This window comes from Linderina pennispora (genome assembly GCF_002104995.1).
Source record: "Linderina pennispora strain ATCC 12442 chromosome Unknown DL89scaffold_2, whole genome shotgun sequence".
NCBI lineage: Eukaryota > Fungi > Kickxellomycota > Kickxellomycetes > Kickxellales > Kickxellaceae > Linderina > Linderina pennispora.
In genome coordinates, this window is record NW_024468250.1 from 804,601 (window position 1) to 827,158 (window position 22,558).

Genomic DNA, 22,558 nt, shown 5'->3' on the forward strand with positions numbered 1-22,558 from the left:
TGGTTACAGCTTATAGTTGACGGCAGTCTCGGACTTGGTCGAGTACAGCCAGACGTAGGCGACGCCCTCACGCCTGCAGCGCTCCATGTGGTTGCGCAGCTCGATGATATGCGAGCGCTGGTGGGCGGAGCAGAGCTCCAGGATGCGCTTCAGGCCGTGGTCAGTCAGGATGCTGGGCTCGCCCATCAGCCGGCGCAGGAACTCATCGCCCAATTCAATAGCCAGCACCGGCGCGGTGCGGGCGACCTCGGCGATGATGCGGCCGGCGCTGGCGGTCGCACGGTCCAGCAGCATCATACGCTGCTTGTGCTTGGCGCGGCTCAGGTTCTTGGCCGAGCTATGCGGGCTGACAATGGTGATGTCGAGACGGCCGGGCGGCTCTGAGGCAGTGAGCGTGGGCGGCTCGCTTGGCTCGGGCAGGCACCGTTCCGGCTTGGCCATGGCGCGGGTTCCGTGGGTGAGCAGGTCCTGCTTGAGCTGCTCGCTGATGTCGGTGTGCAGCCACTCGACCAGGCGGTCGCGCGGGACCTCGCTCTCGACGCGACGCAGGATGTTCTTGACCTTGTAGACGAAGCGGTCGTGGTCGGGGCGGCGCTTGGTGCCCGAGCGCTTCTTCAGCGTGACAATCCAGTTCATGCCCTGGTCGCGGCAGATGTCCACCAGGCGTTCCATGGACATGTCGGGGTCGTCGTTGAAGAGGAAGTCGGTGCGCAGGTCGTTGGCCCACAGTTCGCGCGCCAGCGAGATGCGCTCGCGCAGCAGCGGCTTGGTGCCGAACGACGCGACCACCACGTCGCAGCGCTTGCGCGTCCACAGCCCAAACGTCGCCGCGTCAGCGTTCTGCAGCACATTCTGCTGGTACCGCGCCATCTCCTGCACCACCAGGTCCAGGTCGATCTGCACTCCCAGGCACACCACGTCGCGTGCCGTGCCCAGCACCGCGCTGCCCGCCGACAGATTCGTACCGATCGCCACCGGCGCGTCCTCCTTGGAATACATCTGCCGCCACACTGCGTGCGAGTGCTTAGCACCGGTGCGGCTCGCAAACGGCGACAGCTCGGTGTCTGGCACTGCCGGCTCGGTGGGCTGCTTGGCGTACTCGCCTGCCAGGTGTCCGAACCGCCGCAGCAGCCCGTCGTATCGCCCGCCGGTGGCCAGCACCAGCGGCGCCTTGCCCCGCCGCGGCTCGGTGGCGAGCTGGAAGCAGTACCCGCCCTTGCAGTACGCGTAGCTGTGGCTGAACAGTGCCACATACGCGACAGGCATGCGTACGCCAAAGTGCCGCACCGCCGCCTCCACATACCGCAGCTCGTTGAATGCATTCGCCTGCCCCGCGCGCGTACTCGGCGCCCTGCGCTGCGAACCGCGTCCCGGCCATGCCGCACTCGGCCCCAATCCGCCCCAGAACCTCGCGCTGTACGTGATTCAGGTCGCCGCGGATGGCCATGAACGTCTGCAGCCGATCCAGCGCCGGTGCCTGCAGCGACACGCCGGTCGCCAGGCACATCATCTGGATGCGCTGCCTCACCGCCTGCGGCTTCTCGCGCGCGCTGCTGCTGATTGCCTGGCACACATTGCGGACAAACTGCACATGGCGTGCGCCCTCCTCCGCATCGTCCGCTGCCCGCCCCGCCGGTGCCGCCCACGCCGGGTGCAGGATCCCGCAGAACGCCAGGATTGCATCCAGCACCGCCATGTGGTTGAGCTGCAGCTCCAGCCGCGCCGTGCGGAACGCTGGCAGCTCGTGGAATACCTCACACGTGACTGCCACTACCTCCGCCGCTGCCACCGCGTGTGCGCTACGGTTGGTCACCGCATCAAACGACACCGCATTGCCCGTCAGCGGCTGCCCACCGATTGGGTTGGCCCGGAACACCCGGTCGAAGCTGTACCGCTTGATTTCCGTCATGCGGCTGCGCGCCACGTACCGCGCAAACGGAACCTTCTGGTCGAATGGCAGCTGCACCACGTTGCCGCGCGGATCCAGGTAGTATGCCGGCTTCTGCCACATATCCAGCAGGTCCGCCTTGGGCGCCAGCACCGGCGTCGACAGCTCCTACTGCCGCGTGCGTCCGGAACACCTTTGTCATCAGCTCGCGGATCCGGTCCAGGAACACCGAGTTGAGCTGGTCCACCGGGATGTCGCTCGCCCGGTAGTCGAATGTCGCGTCAATGTGCTTGTCTGGCGTATGTCCAAACAGCGAGTCCATCAACTTTGGAAAGTACGGCTGCGACGGGTTCGCAATCGTCCGGATCGTCTCCCGCAGGTACTCGTCTTCCACTCGCGGTGGCAGAAGATCGCTCTCCAGCAGCTCCGCGCTCGACGGCCGCTGCCGTGGGCTATGGCTCAGCAGCCGCCGGATGATCTGGTGCTGCAGCGGCATCTTGTCCACCTGGAAAGTCCGCCGGGAACACAACCTCACTGCTGCGCAGATTGTGGATCACCGTCGCCCGCTCCATCCCCGTGTTCATTGGATAGCACATCTCAAAGAATATGATGCCCAGCGAGTACATGTCCACCTTTTGGTTGTATCGCGTCGCCCCGCTTCCCTTGGCCGTCACCTCCTGGCGCGACGTACGTCGATGTGCCGATATCTGCTGTCATCGTCTCCTCCACGCTTTTGTCCAGGCTGGCCAGCCGTGACGTCTGGTCGATCGGCGCAAAGTTCGATGTTGCCAGCCCAAAGTCGCCAATCTTGATATCCCCTGCCCCGTCCAGGAACGCGTTGACTGGCTTCAGATCGCGGTGGATCACCCCGCTCTGGTGGATGTGGTTCAGACCCTCGAGGATCTGCCCGAACAGCCGCCAGCACTCCTTCTCCTCGATGCCCTCGCGGATCAGATCCAGCAGCGTCTTGTTCTCGCAGTACTCCATCTGGATGTACAGAATCTGGGTCTGCCGCCCCGCCTTGCTAGCCGTCGCCCCGCTTTGCGCTTGTTGCTCGAGCCCTGTCCGCCGTTGCCGCCGCTGCGCATTGCTGTGCATCAGATCCTCCAGGTACGAGTCGTCATCATCCCTGCCATCCGCCTCGTCGCTGGTATACTCAAACTGGATATTGTCCTGACTCTTCCTCTTCCAGGCTGCTTTCGCCTGTGTTGGTCGTCGGTCGTGTCGTCGTCGTGTTCTGCTGCGAGTCAGTGAACTCGATCCTGAATTCCCGCACCGGCAGCTTGCACCCCCGCGTCTTTTTCGCCGGCTCCCCCTGATCCCATTGTGCCGAACCGGATCGCCGAAAACACATTGCCGCCACTGCGCCCGCCGCTTGTCATATCGCCCTCCGACCGGCTCGCCAGCTCACCACTGGCACTTGTCCGGTCGCTCTGTGCTAACCAGCAGGCCCTTGCCGTTATCCTCGTTGCCACTGGAGCTGCTGCTGGTGCTGCTGGTGCTGCTGCCCGACCCATCATCATCCGACGCATCCTCATCGGTCGACCACACTGAGTCTGACGACGGAACATTGATTGACGCAAACGAGTCTACGCCCGACTCATCCGAGTCCTCCGGCAGCCCTGCCAGCATCGACGGCATGCCGGGCTCCACCACCACGTCCTCAACCCACGTCGTGTAGTACCGCACCTACGTTCTGGTGGTGCAGCCGCGACAGCGTTGTGACCTCGCGGAAGATCTTCTTGTTGCCCTCGGTGTCGCGCGCGTCTAGTTTGATCTTCTTGATTGCATAGTACCGCCCGTCGATGCGGTTCCGCGCCTTGACCACCGAGCCGAACCCGCCCTTGCCCAGAAACTCCACTTCCTCAAAGTCTGTGCGGTACCGCGACGCTGATGGCCGCACAAAGTGCTCGAGGCCCGCCGAGGATGCCCTAGGCAATGGCGCCCGGCTGACTGGCTGCGCTGCCGCCGTCTCGCCCTGGATGTTCTTTTGCGCGACAAAGAATGGCGGCGACGCTGCTGTCTGTGGCGAATGCACCGGAGAGGGCGCGTCGGCACCGCGGGCAGTCCGCTGCAGCTCAAAGGTCAGGCCGCGGGAGGCGCTGTCAAGGGCCTGCCGGTGAACCGACGGCTCAGATTCGCCTAGCCCGAGCTTGAAGAACCCGTCATTCAGCGCCTCCATGGCGGTCGGGCGCTGCCGGTGGTCGGGTGTCAGCATCAGCGCAATGACCTTGTACAGCTCGACTGCCATGCTGGTGCGGTGCTTTTCCAGAACGTGTGGCTCTTGGCCAATGGGCACGTTACGCAGCACATCCAGACCAAGCACCATCTGCAGCGCCAGCACGCCGACGCACCAAATGTCGTTCTTGCGTCCCATCATGTCGGGCCGCTCCATGACCTCCGGCGCCACGCGGATGTCGTTGCCGATGTTGTCGCTGACATTGCCCGACAAGGGCGTCAGCCGGTGGATCTCAATCAGCTCCTCGCGGTAGCTGGTGTTGAACAGCTTTGCTATGAACTTGCCCCGGCCCTGCTTGCTCAGCAGCACATTGCGCGCCATGATGCCCCGGTGGATAAATCCGGCCGCATGCAGGCTGACCAGCGCCAGCAGAATATGTCGCAGATACGTGCGTGTCTGCTTCAGCGCAATCGACCCGCACGACTCTAGCACGTCCTCCAGTGTCGATCCGTCGTGCGATGACAGCGTGTCGCTGAGTACCCATAGCCGCTGGCCTGCATGCTGGCTCTGCTCCTCCAGCACCTCCAGATGGCACCCGTATATTGTGACCAGGTTCGAATGCCTGATCTGCGCCAGATCCTCGATGCGCGTCTTCACCCGGATCAGCTGCTTGAGGCCCTGGTCTGTCGCATAATGCAGGGATGTGATTACAACGCACTGCACCGTGAACCGGTCCGACAAGTGTATGCTGGCGCCCACCAGATCTGTCGGATATGCATCGTACACTACGCACAGCGGATCGACAATCGACGACTCCTCCAGCGCGACTGTCTGGAACCGCCCATTGCGCGGCTGCTCTGGGTCAAGGAAGATCCGCCGCTTGAACGTCAGCAGCTGGATGCCCTCGGCCCACCGTCCGGCAACATTATGCACGGCATCCGCAATATCGCTCAGCTGCTTCTCGCGCCTTTGGTCGGTCAGCACCTGCTGCTGCTTGCGCTCGAGCTCCTGCCGAATGCGCCGCTCCAGATCCTGCCTTTCCTCGGCATCCGCCGCCAGCTGCCGCCGGTGCTGCTCCGCCCGCCTTTCCATGTCGGCCTGGCGCCCGGCTTCCTCGCGCTCGACCATCTGCGCGTGGAACGACGGCTGCGCTGCCTGCGCCGCCGAATTATTGCTGGTCAGAAAGTCGCCCAAAAGTATGGCTAGTTCGTAGATCATTTCTGTGCCGTGCAGTTTACGTGCCTCGTGCTTGAGCTCCAAAAGCGCCTCTTGCACCTGCGTGTCGCTGAGACCGACCGGGCTCTCCAATGTGATTTGCGGCAATGTCTGCGGGTACATTTTTGTCAGCCGGATCCGCATGCCCACTGACACCTGCGCCTGCAGTGACTCGTCGGTTGGCCGCACTGTCAGTATAAACTCGGGCGCGTTCTGCTTCACCTTCCACGCTGTCTTGGCCTCGACGTCCTTGTAGTCGTCCTATTCTTGCCGAGTCACCAAAAACCTGCTGAGTAACCCAGCGGAGTCACAAGCTACCTCCTGCACGCTGCACGCTCTTGCTTACCATGAATATTGCCCTCAGGGCCGCTAGTTCATTGTCCTGAATTTCCTTCGTTGTCGCGTCCATGGCCACTGCATTTACTGTATTACCACTGCAATCACCCTAAAAGCTCACATGCAACAGGAAAAAGAAAACGAACGCGTATATAAAAGGGAGGCAAAGAAGAAAAACCCTTTTTGAAACGGTACCACCTACACAAAACTGGAGGCTATGAAAAAAAGGAAAAGAGGGAAAATGCGGGACAGACGATGCCTGGCACTGGGATCAGCCGTCGTCATCCATTCGGCTCAAAACTAAGGCAACAAAAACGCCCTGATTGGGCCCTCTCCGCCTGCTCTTACTGGGTCTTCTTGGCTGTCTTGGCCGCCTTGGCCGGCTTGCCCAGCGTGTAGTACGCGGCCTTCAGGATCTCGCGCAACCACATGACATTCAGGAACGTCAGCGTAGCCCCGACCACGGTGAAATACACGGCGAACGGCCGGTACGCACTGCCAGTCTGGCCATGATACACGTCCACAGCCAGCACATACGCCTGGTACGCCTCGTAGCCAAGGCGGATTACAATGAAGGCGCCCGTAAACACTGCAAAGTTGACCTTGTACGCCAGCGTGCCGGACATGCCCGAGTACTTCAGCAGATGGCGAATATTCAAAAACACCGAGCTCAGCTCGGGCAGCAGATATGGAATTGCGTAGAACTGCAACTGCCCCGAGGTCACAATTAGCAGGCCCAGGACGCCCAACCCGCCGTGGATCAGGTAGGGGAAGCCGTACTCGGAGAAATTCGTCAGGCACACGATCAGGTCCCAGATGTAGTAGCCCTGCATGGTCGCCAGGAGAAACTCGAATGTCTTGTCATACCCGTCCATCCTGTTCTTGGCCAGCGTGCCGTCGACAAGATACCACAAAATAATCGAAGAATCGTACAATGAATGGAGGAGCCCAATGGATGCAATGTCCCAGTCCCGCTTCGTCTTGTCGTCCAGGCGCCCGTAGATGCGCGGCAGGAATACTTGCGACATAATGTGCAGCCCGCGCTTGACCAGGCAGACAGCAATGTACGATGCAAGCATCACATGCCAATAGTCGCCCATGCCTGGAGAAATGCAGAGGGTCAAACACCTGATGCAGGGCACTATCGACCTGCGAACTTCCAGGCGCAAAGAGTCTCTATCATGGTTAGTTCAATCGAAAAACGCACACAGCTGGAGGGTTATGCAGTCGCTCTGTATGGCGATGGCGGACAGGAAGAAAAATATATATGATTGAGCGAGAGGAGGAAGAAAAGGACCGGGGACGCGGACGTGGACGGCGGGAAAACGGAGTGGTTATTTGTAGTTGTCCTGGTGTCTGACGAGAGCGCCTCCCAATGCCATCACTGCAGTTGTAAGCATGCAGCCACAGCCGAGCTGATGCTGGATAGAGCGTGTCTGCAATTGTGGCGTCCTCATAAGCCTTGCACATACCCCAGATGCCTGCCCATTGGCCCAGCGCCGATCCGATCTCACGTGCATCAAGATCAATCGCCTGCGCGCTCATCTTTGCCGAGGCTTGGAGAGCCAACAGCCCAACCGCTTCATTGGCCATGGGGCCAGCCCGGCAAGTCCACCTCGTCTCCATTCGCGCTTAATTTTTATTCACACACTACCAAAACAAAAATTCGGGCATGGTGCGCGTTACGCCGGAGCAGGTCCTGGCAAGGTTCAAGCAGGACGGCTCCTTCGACACTCTCCGCCACGCCCTGCTCTCCTCCTTCCAAGACAGCAAGGGCGGAGCCAAATTCGACGCTCTGGTTAATTCTGCGCTCCACAGCCTGGCCGCCGAGTTCCCCCGCATACCCCCGATCGCATCGCCACACTCGAGCAGCGCCTGGGCGAGCAGCTAGCAGCGCCAGGGTCGCCTGGACCAGCTGGAACGCGCTGCACGCAACCACCTGATGTCACCGCAGACACGCAAAGGACCTGCTTTCGGGAATCCGCAGCGCAATCAATGGCGCCATGGAGGCAGGCGCTGGCGCGGTGTCGCGGCCCCTGGAGGTCGAGGGGCCGCGTGGAATGATGGCAGGCGGGCGTCTGGGTGGGCACAGCTTTTATCGGCGCGGGGACTCGGTCGCAGCATTTGTGCCGACCACCGACCCGCTGCTGACGGCGCCGCAGTATGCGTGCATTCAGGCCGAGATTGTCGCGTGCGATGCGCCAAAAAACATGTATACGGTCCGCGATACCAGCGCGCTGCCGCACGCGCAAGATACGTGGGCTGTGTACTGGGATCAGATGCTGATGATCAAGAAAGCCATGGAGCAGAGCTACCGCATCGGCGACCAGGTCTATGCGTTGTTCCGGGACGATCTCCACCCTGACACGGCGGTCTCGACCGAGTTCTTCCCTGGCCGCATTGTGCATGTCGGTATGACGTCGCTGGCCGTGGAGTTCCGCGATCATATTATTGGCCATGCATATTACGACGAGGTCTTTGCCGCGGGCCGGGTCGGCTTTCTGCGGCGACAGAGCGATAAACGCAGGCGGGCAGATGCTCCAGACGCCATGGTGGAGGTGCATGGCCGGGTGATCCCCTCGTTTATCGGATTCTGGCCGTCCGAGGAAGCACCGGCCTTGGGGAAACGAAACAGAAGCGTCAAGTATCGCCCCCGCCGCCGGTTGCTTATTCAGCCGCATCGGCCCCTTGTGCCGCCAGCTGCCCCATCCCCGCCGCATATGCAAATTACCCAGTCGCGCGCCAGCTCAGAGATCGAAATGGACACGTCATCCAGCCCGTCCTCCTCCTCAAGCAGGCCAATTTCGGCAAAACCAATCGCACCAGCAGCCAATCGCCAGCAATTCCGACGGCTTCGGCTGTACCACATGTACCTGTATCTGCACCGGTATCCTTACCGCCGCCACCACCACCACCAGTATCTGCACCGCCGCCGCCACCACCTCCTCAAATACCAGCAGCAGATATCGCCCAGGTATCGTCGGAAGAGGAAGGAGAGATCGAGCCCGAGGATGGAGAGCTCGCGTCGTCTCGGGAATCGCATGCTCCCAGTCCTCGCCTGTCATATCCAGGAACCCATCGGTATGCGCAGGGATGACAGATCGCCATCGCGGACCGGCCGCCAGGACAGCTGGCGCCACGAATCTGTGCGTCGCCAGGAGCCGTTCCGCAGCCGCAGCCCTGCCTACTCACGCCGCCGGTCACCAATACACTATGACACTGGATCGCGCCACCAGGCGTACGAGCCATACCGGTCGCCCAGAGACTATTACCGGGGCAGGTCGCCTGCGCATGCGTATCGTGGTCGCCGGGGATCTAGGTCGCGCTCGCCGCCGCGGTACACTGACCGTAGTAGATATAGATCCAGGTCTCCGTGGATTAACGGCCCACGACAGCCAAGCCAGCATCGCGGGTACAGATGAGATAGGCACTGCTTTTGACAACCTTTTGCGCATGCCAAAATATAGATCAATCTAGCATACTATCACCGACCTGCTGCAGCAAAGAAGATGACCATTCAAGTGTATCCCTGATTGCTGGTTGGGCCATGTACGTGCCGTCCCTGCTCAAAACCTCAACTCAGGAGCAAGCTTGCCGTATTTCTGCAAAATTCAAAGATGCCCCTACTGCGCTCTGCCCTACCATTCTGCTAGAGTCTCAAGGTCCGATTGCTGTGAACTGCGTAGTCTTTCATTCCGTTGTTTCCTTTTCCCTATCCATCCTTTGCGTCCCTTTTTGGCTTTGCCACCATTCGCCGCTCTGTATCTCCTGCCTTGTGCTCTAGATCCACACCGCTTGTGCCGTTGTGTTGGCGGAATCAAGCTTACAAGATGCAGATCAATATCTCGTATGTGATCTCGGACACATAGCGTAGTCACAACTCTATAGCAAGCAAGATGTTGTTGGGAGTTGTATTTCTGAGAGAAAAAGAGAAAAATGAAAGTAATAGACGAGGGGGTAGTATCGAACCCAAAGCACTGGATCCTCACTGTTTACGCCGTGGCCTGGGCACCCGAAGAATGCTCGGCAGCGTTCTTGCTGTTCTTGGTGAACGTGGCCGAGGACCTGGCCATGGTGCGCGAGGCTCTGGAAATAGCATCCGTCATGTAAGTAGTCCTCAATGACCTTGACAAAGGCACCCGACAGGTTCTTTCCGGCGCCCTCCTTCCACTGGGTCAAACCCAGCTGCGCAATATCGCGCGAGGTATGATCGAGCTCGCCAACGTTGACCAGCGACGGGCTGATATCGCCCATACGTGCGTGCAGGGTCGCAACGTCATCGTAGGGCAGAGTGAGTCCGGCAACCTCGGACAGCGCACGCACAATCTTCCAGTCCTCGCGGGCGGCGCCAGGGGTACCGACAGCCTGGCGGGTCTGCTGGGCACGGCCCTCGGTGTTGACAAAGGTGGCAGATTTCTCAGTGTAGGCAGCAGCGGGCAAAATGACGTCGGCCAGATGAGCACCGGCATCACCGTGGTGACCCTGGTACACGACAAAGGCGTCTTGCGGGATCTCTGCCGGGTTAACCTCATCGGCGCCCAGCAGGTAGATGAACTTGGACGGGCCTCTGCGACGACTGGCCGTTGGGCACGAAAGCCAATATCAGTAGGCAGCAGTGCGGCCGGCAGCGTACTGCAGCACGTTGAGCCCGTTCCACTCCTCGGTGACAAGCGACGGTACGGTGTCAGCCAGACGCGCGACGGCGGCCAGAATGTCCTTGCCGTTGCCAAGCTCGCCGATCGCTCCGCCGACAATGACCATCGGGCGCTTGGCCTCCTTCAGCACCTTGACAAAGTCGTGCTTGCCCTGGACCAGATCCTCGATGGCGCTGGGGGACTCGCCCACGTGAGTGTAGTCGTAGGTCAGGTTGACGGGCTTGCCAATGAGGACCGAACTGGACTGAACTGGCCATGTACGGCTTGCGCAGGCGGGCATTCAGCACGGGAGCCTCATGGCGCGGGTTGGTGCCGATGAACAGCACAGCGTCGGCCTCCTCAACACCAGCAATAGTCGTGTTGAACGTGTAGTTGGAGCGCACATCGACGTCAAACGCAGGCGCCTTGGTGTTGTTGAGCGAGTCAACCGACAGGTTCTCAGAGCCGGCGGCGTTGAACAGGTCCTTGAGCGCAACCATCGACTCGGCATCGGCCAAATCGCCAGCAATTGCGCGGATCTGCTCGGGGGAAGTGGCATTGAGCTTCTCGGCCACAATCTGCAGGGCGTCAGTCCACGTAGCAGCAACAAACTTATCGCCGTCACGAACCAGCGGGGTGGTTAGACGCTGACGCTTGAGGCCGTCAAACACGAACCGGGCCTTGTCCGAGATCCACTCCTCGTTGATTTCGTCGTTGGTGCGCGGGATGATGCGCATGACCTCCTCACCGCGCGAGTCCACACGGATGTTCGAGCCCAGAGCATCCATGACGTCGATGCTCTCGGTGTTCTTCAGCTCCCAGGGACGCGCATGGAACGAGTACGGCTTAGATGTCAGGGCACCGACCGGGCACAGGTCAATGATGTTGCCGGACAGCTCCGAGTTGAGTGGGTTGTGCACATAGGTGCCGATCTGCATGTCGTTACCGCGGCCAGTGGTTCCCAGATCGCCGGTACCGGCGACCTCGTTCATGAAGCGCACGCAGCGTGTGCAGTGAATGCAGCGCGTCATTGTGGTGCGGACCAGAGGGCCCATATCCTTGTCCTCGACAGCGCGCTTGTTCTCGTGGAACCGTCCGCGGTCCATACCGTACCGCATCGACTGGTCCTGCAAGTCGCACTCGCCTCCCTGGTCGCAAACGGGGCAGTCCAGCGGATGGTTGGCCAGCAGGAACTCCATAACGCCCTCGCGCGCCTGCTTGATCTTGGGAGTGTCCGTCAGCACACTCATGCCCGGAGCCACCGGCATCGCACACGACGCTGCCATCTTCGGCGACTTCTCGATCTCGACCAAGCACATGCGGCAGTTGCCGGCAATGCCCAGCCGCTCGTGGTAGCAGAAGCGCGGGATCGTCACGCCAGCCTTCTCGGCAGCCTGAATGATAGCAGAGCCCTCCTCGATCTGAACCGCCTTGCCATCGATGAACATCTCAATTTCCTTGCGCGAAGCAGCCGTGGTGCGGAACCCACGGGCACCTAAGTGTGGACAAAAGAACAATTTGTTGATTGAACAGTGTGATTCCAATGGCTGGCGAATGCAAAATTGTGCCGATTTAAAGTTTGGGACGCCTAATTTCTGCTTACCCGCTGTGCGACGCGTGTGCTGCAAAAGTGTGCGCTGTGCAGTTGCCCTGAGCATGTTTTTTAGGTTTCTAGTTTGGCGGGTGTTCCAGGTTCTTTCTAGTCTGTCTGTCTTCTTTTAAATCGACTGGGCGCAAGCGACGAATTTGAAAGAAAGAAGCAGAGAAATAATACAAATAGCCGTCTCCTTTGTTAGAGTGCGAATTGAAAAACAAACGAGGGGGATTCAGTGAAGGTGAGATAGGTGCTTGGACTCCCCAGCCGTGCAGTGCGGTCTCGGTGTTTCGAATTCGACGCCGCAAGCGATGGGTTTCCACACCTTAGTCGCCCAAGATGGCTGCCGAAAATGGGCATGGCATCTTATCTTGACGATAATCACGGGATCTGCATCTGGCTGATCAGCACCAGAAATTCAATCAGCGGATTACACCACGTGACTGCGCTGTGGCTGTTATTTTCGTGTGCTTGGCACAAGCCTGCGACGTCACTTTTCCCTGCTCCCACTGCAACACCGAATTATCTGTATTATTTCTGCACGGCCTGTTAATTTTGAAATGACGACACTGACGCCGACAGCAGAGTGGCACGAGCTGCAGGACGTTTACTACCGCAAGCACCGCCTGTACCAAATGCAGTGGGCCGACCTTAATCTGCGCAACTTTCGCGTGGCAGCGTCGTCATTCGGCGGCCCCATAGCGCTGCTGCGCGACGACCGGCAGCTGCTCGAGGCTGGCCCATCCCCGCTGCTGGACTCGGCCATCCATGTGTTTTCGGCCAGCGGGCTGCTTATTGGCAAAATCGAATACGACGGACTGCACATTGCTGCGTTTAGCTGGAACAGCCGCGAGGAGCTTGTATGCGTGCATGAGGACGGCAGTGTGCGTGTCTTCGGGCTGAGTGCGCCTGGATCAGCGTTCTCCTTGGGCAATGAGGCCAAGGAGGCGGGTGTTGTCGACTGTCGGTTCTGGGACCAGGGCTTTGTTGCGCGCACCGCCGACGGAAAGCTCATATACGTGAACGACATATACGAGCCGAAGCCCAAGATGCTTGGCAAGCATACTGGAGAGGTGAGCAGCTGGACCATCATCCCACCACACCTAAGTCTGAGTCACCACGTAGAGATACTGCTGTCGTCGGGCAAGACAATCCTGCAGATCGACGCAGTCGGCACACAGGACCAGCTGCTGGACTCTGGCCCATTCTCCAGCATCTCGGTATCTCCTAACGGGCGGCTGGTGGTCCTGTGTTCAGAAAGCGGCCGTGTGCAGGTGGTGTCAACCGACTTCCAAAAGTCGTTCTCGGATATGGAACATGGTGCGGCTGAGCGGCCGGCGGATATTGCATGGTGCGGCAGCGACGCAGTAGTGATCAGCTATGAGTCGGAGGCAGTGCTCCTGGGCCCTTTCGGTGACTCTCTGGTCTTCCCTACGGACGAACCTATGTGCCTGGTACAGGAGCTGGATGGGGTGCGCATGTTCAACTCGGAGGCTCACGAGTTTCTGTTCAAAGTCAGCGACGAAAGCAAGGCTGTGTTCCAGATTGGGCTGCAAACGCCGGCATCGATGCTGTATGACTCCTTGGAAAATATAAAGGCACACTCGTCGCAAGCTGGCTCGACCATTCGCGACCTGGGCGACGACCTGCCATATGCCATTGACACATGCATAGCAGCAGCGAGCTGTGAGCCTATAGTTGAAATACAGCAGGCGCTGCTGCGTACAGCAAGCTTTGGCAAGGCTTTCCTGGACGTGTACAACGGCGACAAGCTAGTTGATATCTGCAAACACCTGCGCATCGTCAACTGCCTAGCACAGTATGAGAATGGCATCCCTGTGTCGACTATGCAGTTCCTGAGCCAGCCGTTTGAGGACTGGGTTGCGCGACTCCTGAACCGCAACCAGCATCAGCTGGCCATACTCATGTGCCGCTACATGGAGGAGCCGGCAGATCAGGTGTACATACACTGGGCGTGCGCCAAGATCCGGGCATCGACTATCGACGACGATGCGCTGTACAAGATCATCATGAGCAAGCTACAGAGTGTACCGGGTATTTCGTACGTGGATATTGCGGAGGTGGCCAATACTACTGGATACCAGAAGCTGGCGATCCGGCTACTGAAACATGAGCCTCGGGCGGGCAACCAGGTCCCGCTACTTATATCGATGGGCCAGGAATCGACAGCAATGGACGAGGCGATCCGCAGTGGAGATGCCGACCTGGTGTACTTTGTCATATTCCATCTGTTCAAAGCGATGGAGCTGGTGGACTTCTTCAAGGTTATCAGCCGCAGCCGTGTTGCTGGCCAACTGTTTGAGAAGTACTGCATCGATCAGAAATCGCCAGTTCTCAGAGACTACTACTACCAGGAAGACGCGCGCCGCAAATCAGCGCAGCTAATTTTGATTGACAACTTGGACAAGCACGATGTCGGCGAGCTGGTAGCAAATTTGAAGGTTGCATTGGACATCCTGCAGAAGGACAAGACCAGCGCGCGGCAGACAAAGGCGATGGACGCACATATCAAGCTGCTGAAGGTCCAGTACCAGCTCGAACAAGAGATGCAAGGCGAGAAATTCGTCGGGCTGACAGTCAACGAGACTGTGGCGAAATGCATGGCCCGGGGAAACTATACACGAGCCAACAAACTCAAGGGCGACTTCAAGGTGCCTGAGCGCAGATTCTACTGGATAAAGGTGCATGCGCTGGTGCAACGCCGTGACTGGGCTGAGCTAGCACGCCTGGCGAACGCACGCAAGCCGCCCATTGGGTACCGTGCATTTGTTGACGAATGTATTGGCGCGTTGCAATATCAGGAGGCGGCCCGATATATCGCCAAGTGCGACCAAGGGGAGCGGGCAGAGCTGTTTTTGCGTATCGGGTACTATCATGAAGCTGCGCAGGTGGCCGTTGCAGGCAAGGATGTCGGTCTGCTGAGGCGCATCCAGGCGCAGACACAGGACGCAGCTTTACAGCATGATATTGGCGTGCAGATTGAGCAGCTTGGCGGCGGTATTTGATACGAGCAGCCCGACCCGCTTCAGCACCAATAGGATGACGTGTTTGTACAATGACTGTGTACGCTCTCTCCCAATATGAATGACTTCAAGATCAAGCTGAGCCTGTGAGCTCAGCGGTCCCAGCGCCGGTTCTAAACTCTGCATTCCGTTTGATTGGTTTGCCGCCTTCATGGTGAAAATTCTTTCAAGCCATTTAATATAGCTTTCATGGATTTCATTACGCGTGGTTTGCTTGTAGAAACACCTTTTGCAGCTGCTAAAGTGTAGACTTGCTACATGCACTGCCTGCTTGTTTTGTATAGACAAATTACGCATGTGGTTCAGTGAATGATATACTAGCTGATGCATTTGCTTCATATACATCCATAGCATTTATGTCCACAGTGAATTTTACTTTCGTCATAATCAACGCGGTAATATACTCACAACTGGATCACTCAGTAGCAGCCTGTCAACCTTCACCAGAGTAAGTGTTGTCGGATTTTATGGAAAATAAGATGGGATCAGAATTACTGAGGAGAAAAAGGCGGGACCAGGTGGTCTAGGAAGTCAAGCTTTTATATGGTTGATTTGGTATGGTGGTTTTGAAATGGGTTGCTGTTTCGAGGCCAGCACCATCCACACACACCCAATCCCGACACTTTATCATATTACCAGGAGTTTTCGTACCCTACCACACTCAGCTAGTGACTGGTTTGTCTTGCTGTCGCTGTCAACACAGTACGGATTCCAGAAGCCCGAGCAGTCTGCAAGGAAATGTAGTCTGCCAGCATTGTCAAAACGCGGCTGGTAGATGCTCTCCTGAACGTCACCTTCGCCTCCAGCGACAATTGCCAGGTTATCAAGGCCGTTGGCAACCCCACTTGCGTCAAACGAGAGCGTGGCACGGTGCAGGGTAGTCGCATCCCAGTTCATGTTCGGATGGTTCCAAGTATAGAATGCAATCTCGTCGTTCAAGGGGCTGAACACAGGGCTCGACACAAAGTCGCTCTGGCTGAAAAGCACAACATCATCGGTCGGCTTAAATTCGTCGGCATCAAGGTCGCTGGGCAGCGGAATGGCGACCAGCACAGCCAAGGCGTCAATGTCGCCATTGCGGTGGTCCTTGCGCACAGCAACAGCAAACTTCTTGGACGGATGGATGACCATGTTGGCATACCACAGCCTATCATCCTGCTGAGCAATCCGGCGAGGTGCCAGAGCAGAGTTCGCATCAAATAGGTATAGACCGCAGTCGCTTGCATTGCATAACAGAATGAGGTCATCATAAACGGCATAAGGCGAGCCACCGTACCCGTGCACACGCGAACTCACATTCCACTGGGTGTTGGGCGTCAGCTCGCGTATGGTGGCTCCATCAAAGTCAGTGGTCTCCTGGCTGAACAGTGTGCGGCGCCCGCCCTCAGATGGGCGAGACTCGGTCCAGTACACACGGGAGGGCGAGCCTTTGTCGATACAGATCTCAGCGACATACTTTGACGTTGACGCAACATCAGCTGCAGACAGCGGGCTTTCCCAGCTACCATAGAGGGCAGTTGTAGTATCAGGCATTACGAAGAGTAAAAAAGAGAGAATACCTAGGTAATATTTATCAAGAACGATAAAGTGCCGAGGGTTGTATTTTAATGGCAGACAGTTGCTTTTAATAGGTGGCCAGCCTCCTTCCAGTTAGAAGCAAAAAGGCCGCTCTATACAAATGAGGCATGTAAACGAAAAATCAAACCGCAGTGCGCTTTACGATCGAATGTGTCTGGATGAGGGGGGCAAATGCCGATTTCAACGGGCCATTCTTGAAGTAGCCGGCTACAATGTCTATTATTCTCACACATTAGGACGCGGTAGATAGTGTAGAGCACGCATTAATTTATACGTAGATGCAAATCCTCACAGGGATAGTAGCCATGCCAGATCGTCTGATAATTGCACGATTAGCCTGTGAAAGTATATGTTTGTGTCCTCAGGATGGCAGATTATGTCTTTAATAGGTAGTACCATTCACACCAATGTCCGTTAGTATCTCTTCATCACTACCATTCTATATTCATCTGATACATATGTATTGTGGCATGCCAGGTGTGAAATGCGTTGGTGAGCAGCCTCCTGCAGCTGTTTTGTACGTTATCTTATGTACCTTTCCACAAGATGTATCTACTATGAAACCACGCTGTATACAAGTATCAATAAGGGGGTTAAGGATGGGGGGTTGCTATGCAGCTTATATATTCCTTGTAGCGGTTGGAAAAGATAGGACCACCATTACCAGCTATGAATATAGGGAATGCGCTTTCCAAGGTCCAGTGGACGATAAGGCTGGGATCCACAAAGACTGCCTGTCATTGTCACTAAGTTTATCGCCAAAGCGATGAGCTGTCTACTATGTACAACTCCCCACTGCTCTCAAAATGAAGTACTTCCTGTCGAATGCACTGTAGCCACGGTCCCCCTTTCTATGGATTTTGCACCATGGGTTAAGCGCATAGCCAAGGTACGTGTTAACCTAGGGGATAGGTGGTTATCGGGTGTATGGAAATATAGCTCCTCAAAAATATGACTGAGGGGAGGAGGGGAGGCTGATCGTCTGCCTGGGGCTTTGTACGTAGGCGTTATCGGCCTTGCCCATGGTGGAACAGGGGGACTCTGGACCCCGAATGTCAACAGAGTACATTTGTCACCGCCTAGCACAAAAGTGGGGGCTCCTTAGCTTTGCATCATTCTAGTTATCTTATAGCACGCTTCAGTACATAATGCAAGGAAACGCTATGCAAAGGATAAAATGGTTGGCTGTCCGGAATTCTGCCTCCACACGCAGAGGTACACAGGTCAACACCAGGCATGGAGCTACAGGCGTTATGCTATCCCTCAACAGCTATTGCCACATATGCCGTGCCTACCATGCGCCAGAACATATACATTGGACGCCGCATAAAATAAATCATTTATAGTCACAACATCGCTATTAATATAGAAGGCCGTTCAAACAGCCAGCTGAAAGAGAAAGGTGCTAAAATTATATGGCGCAATTACTTGAACAGCTTCAACAAACTGTCGCTGCCCGCGCTAGCAACCTGTCGGCCGACAAATCCGACATCGCATACGCCCTCGTGCCCCTTTCTCAGATGGGCAGCAGCCTCAAAGGCGCACTTGGTATTCCGCCAGTCCCACCAGCGCACAAGCCCATCCGATCCACCAGTCACCAGCGCGCTGCTGCCGACATCGACGCTTGTGGCTGCATAGCCTTCATGGGCCAGGATCTGTGACCGGCTGGTGGGCCTCATGGTGCGCGTATCAACAAGCCGCACTGAACCGTCGCTGACGCTGGCTGCCAGGATGTTGTGGTCGGTACTGCTCCGGATCCGTGTGACGACTTGGCGGCGCTGCAGATTTGCTGACACTGGCAGCTCGTGGGGCGGTGGCTGCGAGGCCACCAGCTGGCCGGTCTCCGAGTCGTACACGTTTATCCCACTGTTTGCGTAGGCTACGGCAAACTGCATCGCATCCTCCATCACAAAGCACGTCGCGGTGGGTGTGCTTGCTAGCTCAGGCAAAGTGCGCCGCAGCGGCTGAGATTTGAGCTTTGCATCGGTGCTCCACACATGGCAGGCGTTGTCTGCTCCCACCGACACCAGCAACGAGCGACGCACGTCGAATGCAAGGTCCCAAACCGCGTCAGTGTGCTCGCTAAACTCGCGCACCGGGAAACAGGGAATGGAGTCGGTGTCGCCGACCTGGCTGTTCTCAGGGAGGGCCCACACTTTGATTGTGCTGTCCAGGGAGCCAGAGTACGCATAGTCGTGGCCCTCCGAGAATGCCACACTAGTTACGGCAGCCAGATGCCCGCGGTAGACACTGGAGGGCATGACGTCAGACACAGGCCGTCTCCTGGACCTTCGCCGCTCGCTGCGGTCCACATCCCACAGAATCACCAGTCCGTCGTCGCCGCCGCTCAACATTTGCGGGCCATCAGACAGTGTCTGGCGCACGGTCAGTGCACGCACCAGGTCGACGTGGCCAATGAACGATTTGCTGACCTCGTAGTGCACCGCTCGCACCAGCCCTGAGTCGACCTCATCCACTGTCAGATTGCGAAGGGCGTTGTCGACGTCGGCTAGCAACTCGCTGCTCTGCAGCGGTGCCCGCTGTTCCAGTACATGTAGTGGCTGCTCGTCGGGCATCCTCCTCGCTGGCCTGGCAACTGCCTTCAGTGCTGCCGGCTTCACAGGTACGGGCGGGGCAGTGCCCGCTCTTGTCGAGTCAACGGAGGCAGCCGTGCTTTCCGAGTCGCTGTGCGAAGCCGTCTTTTTGCTGGGCCGTTCCGACTGAATCTCTGACATTGTGATTATTGGCGGCGGCTGCGATAGCCGCCGTGCCCGCTCATGCTCGTTGATGCGCACGCCGCCCCGGCTGCTGGGCCTTGGCCAGTAGCCCACGGTGAACTTTGGGTCGCTGGCACTTTCAAACGTCGACCCTGGCTTTTCTGCGGGTTTTTCTGTGGGCTTTTCTGCGGGCTTGTCAGTGGCGACTTTCCCATTGGCAACACTACCTGTCTGCTCCTGGTTCTGCAGGCGCTGCGACGGTGTAGGCTGCTGCGGTGGCTGTCCTGGGCGGTCCTTCTGTTTGCTATCTGGCGACTGCGTTCGCCGCAGCGATATCACCGGCGACGGCGTCTTCGGATCCAGTACGTCGCTTATAGGGAACGGCGGTGTTAGACCCGTGCCGTTCTCCCGCGTACTGGTTCCCAGCAGCACGTCGATCTGGCCTAGGCACTGTGACAGCATCTCGCGGCTCTTCTCACGCCGCGTGCGGGTCATGGTCACAACCTCCTCGACCGAGGCTCCTGATGATGATGAGACCGATGAGCCTGCTGAATTAACCGATGTCGCTGATTTCCCGGTCTTCGCCGATGACGTGGTAGGGTTGTCGGCCTGCTTGCTGCTCTGCTTGGCATCGCGCAGCAGACCCTCCAGCACCGAGATGTGCTTGAGCGAGATGTTATAGAGCGAGGTGAGCTGTGCGACGCGCTTCTCTGTCTCGCTGAGCTGCGCCTTGAGCTTTATGCGCTCCACGTCCCAGTCTACCCGCTCCAGCTCGAACCGGCGCCACTCGTTCTGCATGATTGTCAGTGCCCGCTCGAACGACGCGCTTCGGTCGGTCATGCTCAGCTACAGCAGGGGTTATCAGTGTTGTTTTTTGCAAGGTGAAAAGGCGCATTACAAATGCAGCAAGCCCCTGCCTCAGTCATTGCAACACCCGGGGGTGCTCAGTAATACTGCACTTTTCCTCATGCCGTGGCCCACTTACTGTATAACCGTCGAGCGAATTACTAGACATTGGCCCAGTGTTGTAAGGAGAACGCAGCAGGTGTTGTATAAAAGGAAACCGTTGCTCGGGTGTGCTAGTGTCAAGAGAATGCGGGAAGGGAGGTGCGTGCAGCCCCAGAAATACAATGCCAGCAGGGTGTGTTTTAGGGAGGAAGAGAGGGAAAGTGGTTGCACTCGCATGTGCTTTGCGCTGAGCTTGTTTGGGCAGCGATTCACGTGACGGAGCCTAAACCGGGATTCTGCCTAGGGCTGACAGCATGTCATGCAGAGCGCCTTTGCCAGCAACAAGGAATTCATGAATTGGACCAGAAACCTGCTCAGAAGAAGTCTAAAAAGTGCCGGTTGACGCGCTTCAGCGTTACGCGGGACGGGTTCGCCTACAAGATAATTGGGATCCACGAATCCGGATTAGCCTGGTGGTCTGTGGATGCAAGGCCTTTGTTGGGCTGGTCCCCCGCAAAGGCGACACCAACAAAGCCACTCGGCACGCTCTGCTTACCTTGGTCCGGGACGTCGTAATCCACAGCAGACGGCTGCGAATCGAGTCCTTGGTGATCTGCTTTGGCGGATTCTCGTGGAACTGCCCGCCCTCGTCAAAGTACTTTGCCAGCACTGCCAGCGTAATGCCGACGGATCTGTCCATGCCCTGGCTGCAGTGGATCAGCACGCGCTGGCGCGCCTCAACAAAGGGCCTGACAAACTCGAGCGCAGCGGGAATGGACTTCTCCAGCGCGACCTGGCCCTTCTTGCCTTCGGGGATGTCCAGAAACAGATACCGCTGCTCCAGAGCCGGGTCCCGGTTCTGCTCGTACTCGGGCGACCCGCAGTTGATTATAGCGTCAAACTGCTGCCAGCACTCGGGCGGCCGCCCACTCACCCGGTCGCCCACCGAAACACACGTCTTCCCCACCACGCTGGACCGTGCTCCACCCTCAGTATCTGTGCCGTCATGGCCGGATGTGCCCCGCTCGCGCTCCTTCGCAACCACCTCCTTCGCTACATCCTCGCACATGTTGCTGTGGGCAAGCAGACGGGCTTTGTGCTTCCAGAATAGCCGCGGCGTCAGCCCCTGCGCCCATGTCTCGTGGTCATCCGCCGAGCCTTGAATATATACGAAGGGACTGTTCCCCCACTGGCTTCCACCCGCTGCCTGACAATGCTGGAGGCGCTCACACATACTACTGGTGTGAATGGGGCGTCGCTGAGGTCGGGTGGCATATGCAGTGCTTGGTCGCGGGTCACCCAGATCGCGCGCAATGGCCTGTCGATGGCGTGGGTGTGTCGGGCTATGTCGATTCCGGACCCGAGCAACGCCGCGACAAAGGTGTCTATTAGCTGCTCGATCTGGGAGTGTTCCGAGCGCGAAACAACCTGTGGAGGGGTATACAGCTTTGTGTCCCAGGTGGGCATCCCTCGCTGCCGAGCGATTGCCCGGGTCCACACGGCGCACCATATCGGGATAGTCTTGGAGAATGCATCTGGCATGCTCTTGCCGCGCCGAGTCGAGTCCACAACCAGGCAGCCGCGGTGAGTGCCGAGCGCTTCCAGAAGCTGCGTGTTGGCCCGCCGCAGGCTGAACTTCCAATTGCCGTTGTGCCCGTCGGTCGACTTGAAGTACACCGAGACAGCTGATGCTATCTGCGGGTCCACGTACCATGTGCCGCACCGCTCGTTGGCCACCACCGGCAGACCCGGGAACAGGGCCGCTGTCTCCTTGACGAATCGGGCGTCGTCGGCGATCGACATCAGCCGGTTATACAGGCTCCTGGACTCGCGCCGCAGAGACTCGGCGATGCTGTGGATCCCGCTGGTTCCAAGTACAATGTCGCTGCTGTCGTCCATGGTGTGTGGAAATAGTGTGGATGTGACAAGGTGCTTGGCACCATGGCCCAGGCGATTTGCCTGTGCTTCGTGGCACCCAACGGTTCTCTCAGATAATGGGCAGCATGCAGGATGGATCTGTCACCCTCGTCATTGTCGTGTCCAGCCAGAATATGGCCATGAGGCATAATGGGCTGTCCGCTTTGTGACAAGAAGCGGGTCCAGCACAGCGGCCATGCTCTCTCTATGCCCCGGCGGCCTTTTTGCCAGAACAAGCAAGGCAGCATGAGCGACACGCATACCCATGCATAATTCAGATCATGCTGACCGTTTCTGGTACTCTTGCCACTCGTCTCTGATGTGACTCGGACTCGGCGCATTCTGCCACCATCACCAGGCGCACCCTTTTGAAGATGTAATGCGTGGAGTTACCTGTGGTGCACTTTCTCGACAGAGAAAAAAGCCAAATATATCAAGAGCGCCTCCATCATTCACTGGGGACACACAAATATCCCTCAGCTAGACGGTATACGGCGGGCAGACGACC

General features: G+C 57.9%; 7 protein-coding genes across 7 annotated transcripts; 2 read left to right on the forward strand and 5 right to left on the reverse strand.

The window, feature by feature from the left end:
• Nucleotides 1–3: 3 nt before the first annotated feature.
• On the reverse strand, nt 4–7,163 carry DL89DRAFT_290769 (kinase-like protein; the record flags this gene model as incomplete). The annotated part of the gene is made up of 12 exons (XM_040890126.1): nt 4–1,342; nt 1,386–2,026; nt 2,061–2,384; nt 2,419–2,520; nt 2,576–3,017; nt 3,067–3,143; nt 3,178–3,294; nt 3,332–3,550; nt 3,582–5,543; nt 5,601–5,610; nt 5,967–6,720; nt 7,091–7,163. The coding sequence occupies 12 exons, from the start codon at nt 7,161–7,163 to the stop codon at nt 4–6; spliced, it is 6,060 nt and encodes a 2,019-aa protein (XP_040746329.1).
• Nucleotides 7,164–7,236: 73 nt separating this feature from the next.
• Nucleotides 7,237–9,344, forward strand: DL89DRAFT_265148 (uncharacterized protein). The gene is given in 4 exon segments (XM_040886542.1): nt 7,237–7,448; nt 7,573–8,397; nt 8,448–8,699; nt 8,719–9,344. 4 exon segments carry the CDS (start codon nt 7,291–7,293, stop codon nt 9,038–9,040), a joined length of 1,557 nt encoding a protein of 518 aa, XP_040746330.1. The 5' UTR covers nt 7,237–7,290; the 3' UTR covers nt 9,041–9,344.
• A 171-nt stretch (nt 9,345–9,515) lies between these two features.
• Nucleotides 9,516–12,147, reverse strand: DL89DRAFT_265149 (NADH-ubiquinone oxidoreductase 75 kDa subunit, mitochondrial-like protein). The gene is made up of 5 exons (XM_040886543.1): nt 11,856–12,147; nt 10,535–11,747; nt 10,252–10,512; nt 9,763–10,194; nt 9,516–9,734 (listed from the first exon to the last, which is right to left on the reverse strand). Exons 1-5 carry the CDS (start codon nt 11,908–11,910, stop codon nt 9,611–9,613), a joined length of 2,085 nt encoding a protein of 694 aa, XP_040746331.1. The 5' UTR covers nt 11,911–12,147; the 3' UTR covers nt 9,516–9,610.
• A 206-nt stretch (nt 12,148–12,353) lies between these two features.
• Nucleotides 12,354–15,123, forward strand: DL89DRAFT_265150 (vacuolar protein-like protein sorting vps16). The gene has a single exon (XM_040886544.1). It carries the CDS (start codon nt 12,407–12,409, stop codon nt 14,870–14,872), a length of 2,466 nt encoding a protein of 821 aa, XP_040746332.1. The 5' UTR covers nt 12,354–12,406; the 3' UTR covers nt 14,873–15,123.
• A 130-nt stretch (nt 15,124–15,253) lies between these two features.
• Nucleotides 15,254–16,786, reverse strand: DL89DRAFT_85875 (uncharacterized protein). The gene has a single exon (XM_040892171.1). It carries the CDS (start codon nt 16,421–16,423, stop codon nt 15,518–15,520), a length of 906 nt encoding a protein of 301 aa, XP_040746333.1. The 5' UTR covers nt 16,424–16,786; the 3' UTR covers nt 15,254–15,517.
• A 966-nt stretch (nt 16,787–17,752) lies between these two features.
• On the reverse strand, nt 17,753–20,286 carry DL89DRAFT_85880 (WD40 repeat-like protein). Its single transcript, XM_040892172.1, has one exon. The coding sequence runs from the start codon at nt 20,023–20,025 to the stop codon at nt 17,893–17,895; it is 2,133 nt and encodes a 710-aa protein (XP_040746334.1). The 5' UTR covers nt 20,026–20,286; the 3' UTR covers nt 17,753–17,892.
• A 221-nt stretch (nt 20,287–20,507) lies between these two features.
• Nucleotides 20,508–22,032, reverse strand: DL89DRAFT_290775 (initiator tRNA phosphoribosyl transferase; the record flags this gene model as incomplete). The annotated part of the gene is made up of 3 exons (XM_040890127.1): nt 20,508–20,567; nt 20,690–21,271; nt 21,334–22,032. 3 exons carry the CDS (start codon nt 22,030–22,032, stop codon nt 20,508–20,510), a joined length of 1,341 nt encoding a protein of 446 aa, XP_040746335.1.
• Between the last annotated feature and the right edge of the window lie 526 nt (nt 22,033–22,558).

Excerpts from the sequence above, each read along its gene's own strand:
- DL89DRAFT_265148 (XM_040886542.1), top strand. The coding sequence starts at position 7,291 with ATGGTGCGCGTTACGCCGGAGCAGGTCCTGGCAAGGTTCAAGCAGGAC. Across the intron at positions 7,449-7,572 it reads CTCCACAGCCTGGCCGCCGA|ACACGCAAAGGACCTGCTTT; the intron begins GTTCCCCCGCAT and ends ATGTCACCGCAG. Across the intron at positions 8,398-8,447 it reads ATGGACACGTCATCCAGCCC|CCAATCGCCAGCAATTCCGA; the intron begins GTCCTCCTCCTC and ends TCGCACCAGCAG.
- DL89DRAFT_265149 (XM_040886543.1), bottom strand. The coding sequence starts at position 11,910 with ATGCTCAGGGCAACTGCACAGCGCACACTTTTGCAGCACACGCGTCGC. Across the intron at positions 11,748-11,855 it reads GCACACGCGTCGCACAGCGG|GTGCCCGTGGGTTCCGCACC; the intron begins GTAAGCAGAAAT and ends GTCCACACTTAG. Across the intron at positions 10,195-10,251 it reads AACGGGCTCAACGTGCTGCA|TCGTCGCAGAGGCCCGTCCA; the intron begins GTACGCTGCCGG and ends CCCAACGGCCAG.
- DL89DRAFT_265150 (XM_040886544.1), top strand. The coding sequence starts at position 12,407 with ATGACGACACTGACGCCGACAGCAGAGTGGCACGAGCTGCAGGACGTT.
- DL89DRAFT_85875 (XM_040892171.1), bottom strand. The coding sequence starts at position 16,423 with ATGCCTGATACTACAACTGCCCTCTATGGTAGCTGGGAAAGCCCGCTG.
- DL89DRAFT_85880 (XM_040892172.1), bottom strand. The coding sequence starts at position 20,025 with ATGACCGACCGAAGCGCGTCGTTCGAGCGGGCACTGACAATCATGCAG.